The sequence below is a fragment of the Lygodium microphyllum genome, chromosome 4, assembly GCF_053477565.2.
Source record: "Lygodium microphyllum isolate KBCC chromosome 4, Lygodium_microphyllum_v1.1.10, whole genome shotgun sequence".
NCBI lineage: Eukaryota > Viridiplantae > Streptophyta > Polypodiopsida > Schizaeales > Lygodiaceae > Lygodium > Lygodium microphyllum.
Genome location: NC_141138.1, coordinates 55101329 through 55115004, shown reverse-complemented (window position 1 = coordinate 55115004; position 13676 = coordinate 55101329). Strand labels below are relative to the sequence as shown.

The 13676-nt window shown below is 44.2% G+C and overlaps 1 protein-coding gene and 1 long non-coding RNA gene across 2 annotated transcripts in view; both read left to right on the top strand.

The window, feature by feature from the left end:
* LOC148037061 (uncharacterized) overlaps positions 1 to 13676 on the top strand; it is a 37551-nt gene that overhangs the window by 23222 nt on the left and 653 nt on the right. The window lies entirely within an intron of this gene.
* Positions 2152 to 13671, top strand: LOC148037062 (uncharacterized). Its single transcript, XM_087676014.1, has 3 exons — positions 2152 to 13050; positions 13203 to 13253; positions 13429 to 13671. The coding sequence occupies exon 1, from the start codon at positions 8588 to 8590 to the stop codon at positions 9143 to 9145; it is 558 nt and encodes a 185-aa protein (XP_087532140.1). The 5' UTR covers positions 2152 to 8587; the 3' UTR covers positions 9146 to 13050; positions 13203 to 13253; positions 13429 to 13671.

Sequence of the window (13676 nt, the reverse complement as noted above, 5' to 3'; positions counted from 1 at the left end):
ACCACAATACCTTGGTGAAAGCTTTGGACATTGTCCCTTTTCATAGTTTTAGTTTGTTCAGGCACCTTAAGATAGACCAATTCTCCTTCTTTAAAGGAGATGTCTCTTCGGTGAGGATCTGCATATGCTCTAGCTCGATTTTGAGCTTTTTTAATATTTTCTTGAGCAAATTTTAACATACTATTCATATTCTCCAAAAAGTCTTTAGCTGCCTGAACCTTTTCCTTATGCAGTCCTACTGCAAAAGGAGCTCTGGGCTGAAACCCATACATTAACATAAATTGACTATATCCAGTGGAAGAGTGCTTGGCATTGTTATATGCAAACTCTGCTATCGGTAAATACTCTTCCCAATTAGTTTGCCTTTTACTTACATATGCCCTAAGCATATCTTCAAGAATTTGGTTAACCCTTTCAGTTTGCCCATCTGTTTGCTTATGATCCGCCGTACTCATGCTAAGTTTAGTATCCAATTTCCTAAATACCGCACGCCAAAAATGGCTATCAAATTTTCTATCCCGATCAGAAACTATATTTGCCGGAAGGCCATACAATCGGTATATGTTCTCTACGAACAATCTAGTCAATTCTGGTGTTTTAACATCAGTTGAAGTTGGAATGAACCTAGCCATTTTGGTTAACCTATCCACAATCACCCACACAGAGTCGTGTCCCCTCTGTGTTCTAGGTAAAGCAAAAATAAAGTCCATGGAGATACTCTCCCATTTTCCTGAAGGAATTTCTAGTGGATGGAGAAGTCCTCCCATTTTTAATCTTTCAGCTTTATTAACCTGGCATTTATTACATTTGACCACATAGTCAAGGATGTCCTTATTCATTCCAAGCCAATAGAACTGCCTTTTAATAAGACTATAAGTCTTATTAACTCCTGGATGTCCCGCGCTAGGGGTATCATGACACTCAAAGAGTATCTGGCGCCTTATTTCTGTATCTTTCGGGACACATACCCTACCCTTGTAGAGTAAATAACCATTATCAATGGTAAAATTCTTCCACTTGAATCCAGTTTGAGCAACCCTTGATACTCCATTTCCTTGTTGAACATCCTCAGATATTCCTTCCTCAGTAGAAGCACTTTCATTTGGATCCCCATTTTTTATTGCTTCCCATATGTTGGAATATGCCGGATCAACCTGGCATTTCCCTTTTAAGGATTCAAGCAAGTTGGAAGTGAACTGAGTAAAACTCAATTCATTAATGATGGGCATTCTGCTGAGTGCATCAGCTACTATATTATACTTTCCTTTTCTATATCTTATCTCATAGTCGAACTCTTGGAGGAGTTCGGTCCATCTGGCTTTACGCCCGTATAAATCCGGTTGATCATTAAGCCACTTAATGCTTTCATGATCCGATAAAATCAAAAGTTTGGCACCATACAAATAGTGCCTCCATTTCTTCATTGCATGTACTATTGCATACAACTCCCTCTCATAAACAGAATAATTCTGTTTTGCACGGTCTAATTTCTTGCTTTCAAAAGCAACTGGTCGACCTTCTTGTAATAAGACCGCGCCTATTGCCTTATCACTGGCATCAGCTTCAACCACAATGGTTTATTGGGATCCACTATTAATAGTACTGGAGCTGTAGCAATAGCTACCTTAAGTTTTTGAAAACTTTCATTTTGGTCTGTTCCCCAATTATGCCTTATCACTGGCATCAGCTTCAACCACAAATGGCTTATTGGGATCCACTATTAATAGTACTGGAGCTGTAGCAATAGCTACCTTTGTTAGTAGTCATGTTTGTCATGCCTTGTCATCTCCTACCTGTGAGCCTCAGTCTGAGTCAGACGAGGACATTAGGAGCTCTGACATGTCTGTCATGTGTTATGATGGAGGAGGCTAGTCACAGTCTCGACTGGCTGTCAGTTAGCATTTCTATGCATTCCCTTTATTTGTCGGGGTCTAGTGTGCATTTTTAGGGCAGTTTCTGCATTTCCCAGGCTGCCCACACCTGCCAGGCATTGTTCCCCTGTTTCGGGATTTTTTGGCCCCAGATGTGCCACGTCAGCATTTTGCGACTGCATTAAATGCAGTCGGCCCATTTTTAGGGCCCCTGGGGCAGGTCGGCCAGTTTTGGGCTCTTTTGGCTATATATAGCCAGCCCCCCACACTTGGCTGATCATCTCTCTTCAGCAAGTGCACACTCCGACGTCCTTCTCCTCCGTCTTTGGTGCTGCCATCGTCATCAGCGTGATCTGATTCCCTTATTGACGCTTCGGGCTGCGTGCAGGGACTGATCAGTCCATTTCAGTGTATTCAGCATTCATTTCAGTCAGTGCAGATTTTCTTCCTTCATTCTCTGCTTTCTCTCCTCTCCTCTGTGTTCGTATTTCCTCTTCCGCAGCGCACTCTCACATGGTATCATCGCCAAACTGAGAGCACGGAGGTCTTCATCGACTGGAGAGAGACCACACCTATCATCTGTTGCTGCCCCCCTTCTCTCCAACAGCCAGGCGGCCCCTCCAGGTGGTCTGAATATTTGCGTTTGCTGCATAGGTGGTCTGAATATTTGCGTTTGCTGCATCAGCCCCTTCCAGAGGCTGCCACGTCATCAACCAGCCCCTGTTTCCTTGCGTTTTCAGCTGGGCGACTCCCCTACAGGCTGCGTTTTGCATCCAAGGTGGTCGTTTTCCCTCCTGGCGGCTCATCTCCAGCTGGCGCTTCTTTTCTGGGCTGCGTTTTGGTGCCTGGCAACTTTCCCTCCGGATTTTGTGCCCTACACAGCTGCGTTTTCACCTCCTGGTGATAGGCGACCTGCTTTCCTGGAGTTTGGTGGTTCTTTTGGTGGTTGGTGACCCATCTGGTGGTCATTCTTCGGCATCGGCACAGTTTTCTTTGGTGTTTGGTATTTTGCAGATTGGAAGATGTCTTATCATCAGTCTACAGGTTTTGATGATTCAGATGACGAGCTTTTGTCTCAACACTCATCTGAACGGAGGCGTGATTTCTATCGTGAGGATCGTCCTACGGAGTCTATTCCTCGTTCCCGTCCCCCTTCTATTCATGTATCTCGGCGAGCCCCTTCCAGTGGGCCAAAGATGCAGCCTTTGGTACCCCCTGTACAGGTACCCGTACTTCCTCAGCTGCCCAAAGAGGACCGGTTGGATGGCTCCAACTTTTCTCTATGGTCCTGCAAGGTGGAGTGTATCTTGGACTCCTTCGATCTTTGGGAGCTTGTTTCTGTTCCTACTCCCCGGCCTATGGTGGATCCCGCAGATGGGACATCCCTGGATCATGCAGCCTTATGGGATCGGCTTAATTCTAGAGCCAGATCTTTCCTCTTTCTGAGTTTGTAGGATTCTGTCCTTGTTTATGTTCACAGGTTGAAGACTGCAGCGGATGTGTGGAGAAAGCTCGCGTCTCTCTATCAACAGAAGACGTTTTCCCACCGGATATCTCTTGAAAAGAAGTTGCGGATGCTCGCTATTGATGATAGTCCTTCCATGAAGGACCACATCAACAGATTACAGGATATGAGGGATGAGCTTGGATCCCTCGGTCGGACGATATCTTCTGAAGACATGGCTATGATTCTTTTGACTCAGCTGCCATCGCCTCGGTTTGATGTCTTCTACACCAGCCTTCTTACATCGAGGACCCGTGAGAAGCTTCTATGGGAGGAGCTATCCCCGCTTGTCTTGGAGCATGATGAGCGACTCAGAGAGGTTAGTGCTAGTGGATCCGACTCCACTAGAGCCTTTGTTGCAGGTTCGGGAGGACAGAAGAAGAAGAAGAAGTCAAAGGCTAAGCAAAAGGACAGTTCTTCAGGCTCTGACTCAGATTCAGAGAGAGCGAAGTGCCCACACTGTGGGAAAGGGACACATCCCGAGGAGAAATGCTGGAAGAAGTACCCTCACCTTCGTTCGGGAGCGAAGGGTGGATCTACATCGGAGCCTTCTTCTACCTCTACACCCGCTGTTACCCATGAGTCAGTGTTCCTTCATATCCATGCTTTGGAGGAGGATCCTTCTTCCGTGGCTGCAGTGTCTTCTGCGCAGCCTTGGTTAGTGGACAGTGGTGCTTCGAGTCATATGACTCCCCGAGGTGATTTGTTACAGGATCTCCGTCCATTAGAGGGTTCAGTCTCACTGTTGGTGACCTTTTATCGGTGCCTATTAGTGGTGTTGGCACATTGCCTTTGTTTACCGACCGACCTTTGAGCTCCTTTTCACAGGCCCTATATGTTCCGGATTTGGGCCTTCCCCTCCTCTCAGTTTATGGCCTTACGAGGCTTGGCACACGAGTGATCTTTACCGAGCATGCCGTTGTTATTGAGGATTCTTCTACAGGAGCTGTCTTATCTACAGGTTGGCAGGAGAGCAGGCTTTACAGGCTCCATTCCCCTTCTTTGATGCAGGGTCCTCCGCGGCAGTCTATTGCTACACCCGTTCCCGCTTGTGCACCTTCTATTCCACAGGTTCCTTCCCATCCCCCACCCTCTCCTCCGGTGGTTCCCTCGTACCTCCCATCCCTTTTAGACGGGGACGATCTTGGTGATGCGGCTGTGGATTCCTTGGCCCCTAGTGTTTTAGAGGGGAATTCCCAGGATCGTGAGGAGCTCCTTCAGCGGCAGTCTACATCGACGGACTTCATTGACGTTGGCATTCCTCTTGCCACCCCAGGATCCGTTTCTCCCTTGGCCTTCAGCCACATCCAGGATCTGAGAGGGGGTGTTAGCAGTCATGTTTGTCATGCCTTGTCATCTCTTACCTGTAAGCCTCAGTCTGAGCCAGATGAGGACATTAGGAGCTCTGACATGTCTGTCATGTGTTATGATGGAGGAGGCTAGTCACAGTCTCGACTGGCTGTCAGTTAGCATTTCTATGCATTCCCTTTATTTGTCGGGGTCCAGTGTGCATTTTTAGGGCAGTTTCTGCATTTCCCAGGCTGCCCACACCTGCCAGGCATTGTTCCCCTGGTTCGGGATTTTTTGGCCCCAGATGTGCCACGTCAGCATTTTGCGACTGCATTTAATGCAGTCGGACTGCATTAAATGCAGTCGGTCCATTTTTAGGGCCCCTGGGGCAGGTCGGCCAGTTTTGGGCTCTTTTGGCTATATATAGCCAGCCCCCCACACTTGGCTGATCATCTCTCTTCAGCAAGTGCACACTCCGACGTCCTTCTCCTCCGTCTTTGGTGCTGCCATCGTCATCAGCCTGATCTGATTCCCTAATTGACGCTTCGGGCTGCGTGCAGGGATTGATCAGTCCATTTCAGTGTATTCAGCATTCATTTCAGTCAGTGCAGATTTTCTTCCTTCATTCTCTGCTTTCTCTCCTCTCCTCCGTGTTTGTATTTCCTCTTCCGCAGCGCACTCTCACAACCTTAAGTTTTTGAAAACTTTCATTTTGGTCTGTTTCCCAATTAAAACTTTTTCCTTTCCCTTTAAGTTGGTCTGTCATTGGAACAGCTATTTTGGCATAATCTTGAATGAATCTACGACAAAATCCAGATAAACCTAGGAAGATCTGCAGCTCTTCCAGGTTTCTTGGAGGTGGCCATTCAATAATTGCCCTTACTTTTTTTGGATCCATGTTGATTCCCTCTTTCGAGATAATATGCCCCAAATATTTGACCTCTTGTGCAAAGAATTCACATTTAGTTTTCTTCGCATATAGGGAATGTGTTCTTAACAGTTGGAATACTAATTGTAAGTGTTCCAAATGTTCTTCTCTTGATTTACTAAAGATCAAGATATCATCCAAGAATACTACTACAAAATGTCCTAGATAGGGCCGTAAAACACTATTCATCAGCTTCATAAAGGTAGCTGGTGCATTAGTGAGGCCAAAAGGCGTCACCAAAAAATCATAATGTCCGTATCTAGTACGAAATGCTGTCTTGGAAACATCTTGTGCCTTAATTCTTACTTGGTGATAACCTGATCTTAAATCCATCTTTGTGAAGAATTTTGCCCCTTGTAATTGATTAAAAAGATCTTCCATTGTGGGCATAGGAAATTTATTCTTCACCGTTATTTTATTAAGTGCTCTATAGTCAACACAAAGTCGCATAGAACCGTCTTTTTTCTTTACCAATAAAATTGGTAAAGCCCAGGTGAATTACTGGGTTGAATAAACCCTTTATCCAGGTAATCCTTAATTTGTCTTTCAACTTCTTGATGCTGTGTTTCGCTTAACCTATACGGTGGTTTTGAAATAGGGTGTATATTCTTATTTATATCAATTGGGTGATTTATATCACCCCTATCTGGTGGAAGGCCACTTAGTAAATCAGAAGGAAACACATCTTTAAAATCATCTAACAAACTACTTAATTCATTATTAATATTCAACTCACAAACATAAGAAAATTGTTGCTTTATATTACAAAAAGTAAAAGTATTCTGTACAGGAAGAGACCATAACATATATACCTCACAAACTTCCTTTTTTATCAGCTTTTGAACTTCAGTAGAACACAGCAAAGGATTATCAGATACTTCATGTTCACCTTGAATAACAAAAGTCTTACCATCCCTTTCAAATTCGAGTGTATTATGGTGATAACTACGTTTTAAGGATGGTTCCAATCCCCATAGCCACTTCCTCCCTAGAGCAATATCAGCTCTTTCCATGTTCATTATTTGGAAATCAAGTTTATCTTTATATCCTTGAATCTCAATTTTCAAATTGGATACCATTGTATCCCATATTTTATTGTCTTGGCCTTGCATCATACGAACAACATATTGATGCCCACTCTTTTGTTGGGGAAGTTTCAATTTTTTGACAAGTGCATAATTTATAAAATTATGTGTGGCAGAGTCATCAATTATGACTCTAACCCTCTTTCCAGCTATGAATCCATGTACTCTAAGTAAATCATGTGGCCCAAAAGTAGGTTGCCACATAGAAGTTGACATACAACACTTATGTTGTACATCCATGTGCAAGACCTCTAAAGATTTATACTTTTCATGGCCCTTTAATTCTAAGGTCTGTACTATATGGATTTGTTTTTCTTTTCCCTTGCCCTTGTCCTTATCCTTTTCTTTGTCTTCCCCCTTTTTCTTTTGAGGGCAATTCCAAGCAGCATGGTTAGGGGATAGGCAATTGAAACACAACTTTTCTTTTTTGGCCTTATCAAAGTCATCAGGACTTAACTTTGGCCTTACATATGGTTTCTTTTCAAAAGGTTGTTTTTTACCCTTAAAAAATGGCATTTTCCTTTTAAATTTGCCCACAAATTTTGAGGTTTCCAATTTCTTAGACTTAGGCTCCGTATCAGTGAGACTAGTGAGTGTACCTGGACGCATATGTTAGCAGAGTATTTGTCAGCTCATGTGTGAGTCTGAGCTTGATCTGGGCTGGGCATTTTTATTAGGTATTTTAGTTTTTTTCTGGTGTGGCATTTTATGCCAGTGGAGCATTTTATGCACCAGTGGGTCAGCTTTGATGCTGTCCGACCAGCATTATTGCTCCCCACTTTTTCAGCCTATTTATACTCAGTGACTCCTCCTCAGTCAGTCACTTCATTTTCGCCATCTGCAGACTTTGTGGAGAGAGGAGCCAGTGCCAATGCCCACGCAGCCAGTGACTCACTGTTGTATGCGACTGTCTCGCGTTCAGATATATGGATTCCATTTCCCGTGCATACATCTGAGTTCTCATCTGTATTGTGTTCTTTTCTTTTCTCTTTTTGTCTTGTGTTTCAGCAGTTTATTTCAGCACATGTTTATGCTTCCACCGCTGCTCCACTTCTGACATGGTATCAGTTTTCAGGATTTGTGTTTCTGCTGTGTTTTCTTGCTGATTTCAGGACTGTTTTGTACCCCTGCTGATCAGACGACTGCTGTCGCAGCCAGGCGACCTGTTTTGGGGCTGTTTTCAGCCTGCGTTTTTTGCAGTTTTGCCATCGCCTGCTGCCTATGTACCCTCTGCTGCCTGTGTTTTTCATTTGCAGCTGCTGGCGACAGTTTTCTACCTGTTTTTCTCCAGTTTACAGCCTGCGTTTTGCTGATTCAGCATCTCTCGTGGCTGGGTGACTGTTACTTCAGGCCGTTTTCTCTGTTTTTGGCAGTTTTTGACTGATTTTTTGACTTTCTGCAGCAGATTTTGTCTTCTATTGATCAGATTTTGGGTTATATTGCATGTGAACTCTCATTTTCTGCAGTCTGTGCTTGTGTTTTGGCTGTGTTTCCTCTCTCAATTCCATCTCTTCTCTACTTCTCTTCTTATCCTCTCCATATGGCTCCTCCGTGCACTTCCACTGATGATAAGTTACATGGACCTGATTATCTCACATGGAGTGCTGTCATGAAAGCTTGGTTTGTGCAGAAGCGGCTATGGTACATCGTCTGTGGAGCTATTGCTCGACCTCTTCGTCCTTCTCCTCTTCCTGAAGATTTTGATGAGGACAACCATGAGGAAGCGGTGCTCACATGGGACTCGGACGATGCCTGTGCTTACTCGGCGTTGCTTCAGTGTATTTCTAAAGCGCTCTTACCGGCGGTTACCTCTTGTAGGACATCTCCTGAAGTATGGCAGAAGTTGCAGCAAATGTACGAGGCACCTTCCACCATGCGGGCCGTCACACTTTATGGCCAGCTCTAGCAGATGAAGTTTGAGCCGAAAGATACTATTCAGTCTTTTCTTCTTCGTGTTACGCAGGTACAGGACCAGCTTCGGCACATGCAATCTGCTCTTCCCGATGCGCATCTTGTCGGGACGGTCCTCTACAAGCTCCCTCCGGAGTTTGATGGAGTGGCCAATGCTTTGCGGGCACAGACATCACCGACTCCTGTCAATTTTACACATATGACCTTGATGCTTCTTGAGCATGAGGCATCCTTGAGATTACAGGGGCAGCTTTTGGCACATTATGGAGGTGAGGCTTATGTAGCTTCAGAGAGGGGTACCGGGAAGACGAAGTCGAAGGCCCAGTGTTACCACTGTGGCAAGAAGGGACATTTGCAGAAGGGCTGCAAGAAGTTAGCGGCTTCCAGGAAGAAGGAGCAAAAGACGAAGCGGGATGCTGACTCTACCGATGAGTCCTCTCCTTCATCAGACTCCGACTCCGATCCTCCGACCAAGGTGAAGTCCAGGGCGCGGAAGGGATCCTCTTCTTTGGATCGCGGGAAGGGCTTGGTGGCCCCTTCCTCGGCTGCTTTCTAGTGGTGGTGATGAGGTCATCCCTCACGACTCTCTTGTACCAGAGGGAGTGTGAGCGGGTGTTCAGATGGGGCAGCTGTGCCTCATCTATACTTTTATACAGGTGCACAGGTTCCAGAGAAGGACGTCCCTGACGCATCGACTTCAGTCTGGCGGAATCAAATCCTGGAGCTGGGATTGATATCCAGGTTCATGATGAGTTGGTTATCTGACAGAGAGCGGGGGGCTTTCGTCTGGAGCTCACATGAGGGGACACTTTGGCGGTCTGGCCAAAGGCAGGGACTCCATGGTCACCTATGTTCAGCGGCATTTTTGACAGGCTGGTCTTGTATGCTACTGCGAGACATTGGTGATGGACATAGAGACATGCTATGATCTTCTCTATTTTCAGGTGTTTGGTACGATCGACATCGACATCAGGTTCTCTCCGAGGCACCTTGGTGGTGGCTTGATCACCCACTGCTTGGGTATCCATGGTTCTGCTTGGTGGTTCTATGTTGTATAGTTTCTGATCCCTTTCCATTGTACTATTGTATTGTATCAGATCACTCATGATCTGAGAGAGGGTGTTAGCAGAGTATTTGTCAGCTCATGTGTGAGTCTGAGCTTGATCTGGGCTGTTAGGTATTTTAGTTTTTCCTGGTGTGGCATTTTATGCCAGTGGAGCATTTTATGCACCAGTCGGCCAGCTTTAATGTTGTCCGACCAGCATTATTGCTCTCCACTTTTTCAGCCTATTTATACTCAGTGGCTCCTCCTTAGTCAGTCACTTCATTTTCACCATCTGCAGACTCTGTGGAGAGAGGAGCCAGTTTTAGTGCCCACGCAGCCAGTGACTCACTGTTGTATGCGACTGTCTCGTGTTCAGATATATGGATTCCATTTCCCGTGCATACATCTGAGTTCTCATCTGTATCGTGTTCTTTTCTTTTCTCTTTTTGTCTTGTGTTTCAGCAGTTTATTTCAGCACATGTTTATGCTTCCACTGCTTCTCCACTTCTGACAGCATACTATCTTCATGAATTAATGCAAATTTAATTGCCTCTTCCAGCGTCTTAGGTAAACTCCGTTTTACTTCCTTTTTACAGGCTTTATCTAGTCCCCTAATGAATCCTCTTGTTTTTTGGAATTTATCTATTCCTTCCAATTTGAGGATTATCTCACGATATTCCTCCAGATATGTCAGCAGGGGTCGTCCCTTTTGTCTGACATAATCCCAATCTTCCCAATTTCTTTCCATTTAATTTTTAGGAAGGAATTCTTTCAAAAAGACGGATTCAAATTGAGCCCAAGTTTCAGGTATTTTATTTGCCTCCTTTAAAGTTCGCCACCACTTATATGCTTTGGGCCCCAAAGTTAAACTAGTCTCCAGTGCTTGGAGATGTGGTGGGGTATTTTTTAGTTTATGTAAATCTTCCCATTTTTGGAGGAAATTAAAGATTGTGTCTTTATTCCTATCTTTTTCCTCCCCGTAAAATTGAGGTGGTTTCATATCCTTTAGAACTGGATTATCCCTCAATTTATGGTAAGGTTGGGGTTCCTTAGGATCTCGCATAGTCACATCTAAATCTTCCGATGAAGATGGGACATTCGAGGTTTCTATCTTATTTTTATCTCTTTCCAACAATAAAGTTAATTGAGATTTTATTTCAGTGAGTGTTTGGGTTAAAAATTCCATTTGACCCCCCTGAGCTTGCACACGAGCAATAAGATCATTGAATTGCTCTTGTGTAGCAAAAAATTCTTCCCATTGTTCTTCTTGTATTTCTGGTTCATGGGGATCTATCATAGGTTGGTCCCCGGAACTAGAGCTTTCCATTACCCTTTCTTTCCCTTTTTCTGCCATTAATACACTGGAATTGGAAAGCAAAGATAAGAAATTTGCATACAAAGTAAAGTACTTCCCTGATTTTAATGGCAGACAGTTGTTGCTGGTTTGGAAATAAACCCGAAGAGTAAGGAATAAATTTTATCGCCCGAACAAAGTCGGTCACGCAGGAAATGGAGCTTCTTTGCAGAAACGACTAGTATTCAGCCCCCTTCTTTAATAATCACGTAGGCCATCAATGTCCCTTTCCTGAATTTGCTTTCTGCTGAACTTGTACTTGTGATATAAATACAGTCGAGGCTGAAAAGAAGAATTCCGAACACGCAGTCGACTGATCAAACATGTATCAGAAAATAACTTCAACTTCAGCCCGTGAAAAGGAGAAGAATGCGTGTTTCGTTGGTGTGTTCATGGAGGGGTATTCACGGACAGGCGTGGCCAGGATTCGGTGGCCCACGATCAGCCTACGGGCGTTCACGGACAAGTGTGAAAAAGTAGCTGCCCTTTCGATACGTTATGTGACCAAAATTACACGTCACGTCAAGTTTTTCGTGACGTGTCACCTAACATTTGACCAGCTTTACGGGTCCGTCGACTGTCGACTGAATGGATAGTGGGGCACTTGACATTTGACCAACGGCTTTACGGGTCCGTCGACTGTCGATTGAATGGATAGCGGGGCACTTGAAAATCCGTCACTGCCCTTTCGTTGAAGATCTCCAGGAATCCACATTGCTCTGATACCAATGAAAGATGACTTAAGAAAAGACAGAAAACGATGAAGCCCGAAGAAGAATAGTTCTCCTTTGTGAGCACAAGAGTCCGTTTCTCCTCCCAACCTCGCCTAGATAAGTGCTGGCTCCTCTCTCCCTGTTTCCTCTGCCAACCGTCCACTTTTGGTGAGTCCTACTATTCTTGGACTCTCTTACTTTCTAGGCTCCCCTTAACCCCGTTCGGGCGCCCAAGAGCCCGGACGGTCATTCTCGTGCGTGTTCCCCTAGATTTACCTTAATGTCACATTAAATGTCACTTTAATGTCACATTCAATATTTGTGACCTTAACGTTACATTAAATGTCACTTTTAATGTCACATTAATGTCACAATGGGTCATGATGATCTTGTTAGCATTAGGCCCGTTCAGGAGAGTTTCTTCACAGCAACTATGGGTTTATGACTCGTGCTATGATCAACAGGAGCTCTAATCGGTTGAAGAAGCCTTATAGCATGACCATTGGTGGAGAGCAATGGAGCAAGAACTAGAAGCCATTGAGTGGAAGGGTATGTGGTAGCTGGTGCCTCAACCACCCAAACAGATGTCGAAAATGCATGTGTGCTTTTCTAGGCTGAAAAAACAAGGCGAGTGGCAAAATTACAAGTGGCACACTTTTCAGTATGCATCAAACGGACAGGTCTCTCTTTTTATGTCTAATCGAAAATTGCCTTTATCATGCTTATAGTGGAACAATTCAAGAAAATTCCAGAAGTGAGTTGTGATCAGCTGAGAGCTGTATGTTATGCCATTATGACATAGTTTGCAGATGATTCCCACTACTGTCTGGTGTTCATTTCAAGGTTTGCTTAATCTGTTTCCACCAAAATGAGACTGACGATTCCCACTACTGTCTGGTGTTCATTTTGAGGTTTGCTTAATCCGTTTCCATGAAAATGGGACTGATGACTGCAACAATCTCGTCGTACAAACATAGATTAGATATTTCGTGATCCCATTATTGTCTCTCTCTTTAAACCAGTTCTCTCCATGCTGTGAGACTCATCATGGAACTGCATCAGTATAGTTCCAAGGCCTTCAATTCGGATCACGAGTTGTCTGCCGAGGTTAGATTTTGTTACTTGTGCAGGAACACTGGTTGCAGAAATAAACTTCGGAACACAATTTACACTGATTGGAGCCACAAGATTCCTTTTGAACTGTTCTAATACCATGCCACTTTTTGCAGTAACCAGGCAATGGAGTGTGCTAAATTCTACAGGAGTTCTCCAATGAAGATGAGCTGTTAATTGTAGTGATACTATTCCTGCACATACCTCTCCCAAGATGCAACCCAGAAAGAGCCAAGGTGCACCTTATCTGGCATAAGTTTAGGGTCACCTCTGATTGCTCACTTTCCACATCATGCTCCCAAGACACAAGCCTGGAAGATCGAATAACTGTGCAGTTATATGAATATGATTCTAGGGTAACCTCTGATTGCTCACTTTCTTTGTCCAGGCATGTCCTGCAGTTCTTGAGCCCACATAACTGGATCTTTGTACTCAAAAGGTTTGCCACATGACTCTTTCCAGATGGACCTCGCTACCAATTTAGTTTCAAATAGCTGCTACAGAGAATGGAAGCATAACCTGGAGAATTTTAGGTCGTTTTTTGAGTTTTCTAGACAAAGATCATGCTGCAACTCTTGTTAAAGACTATATGCGGCTATGATGCTTGTGCACAGGCTCAAAAGCTGGAGGATGCAATATCTACTCTCTCATGGCGATGTTCATCTGTCAATCACCCTCTCAGACATTTGAAAATAGTATAGAGACAATATGCAGTCTCTTATTCTGTAGTTAAGCTTTCTTTTCAAAGCTTGTACATGATGTTATCTGCATTTGATTCTTGCTGTTTTTTGAGATGGACTGTTGCTTGGAGACTGGTGAATCATCAAATACATTCTGGTTTCTAAAAATATTGAGCTATGCA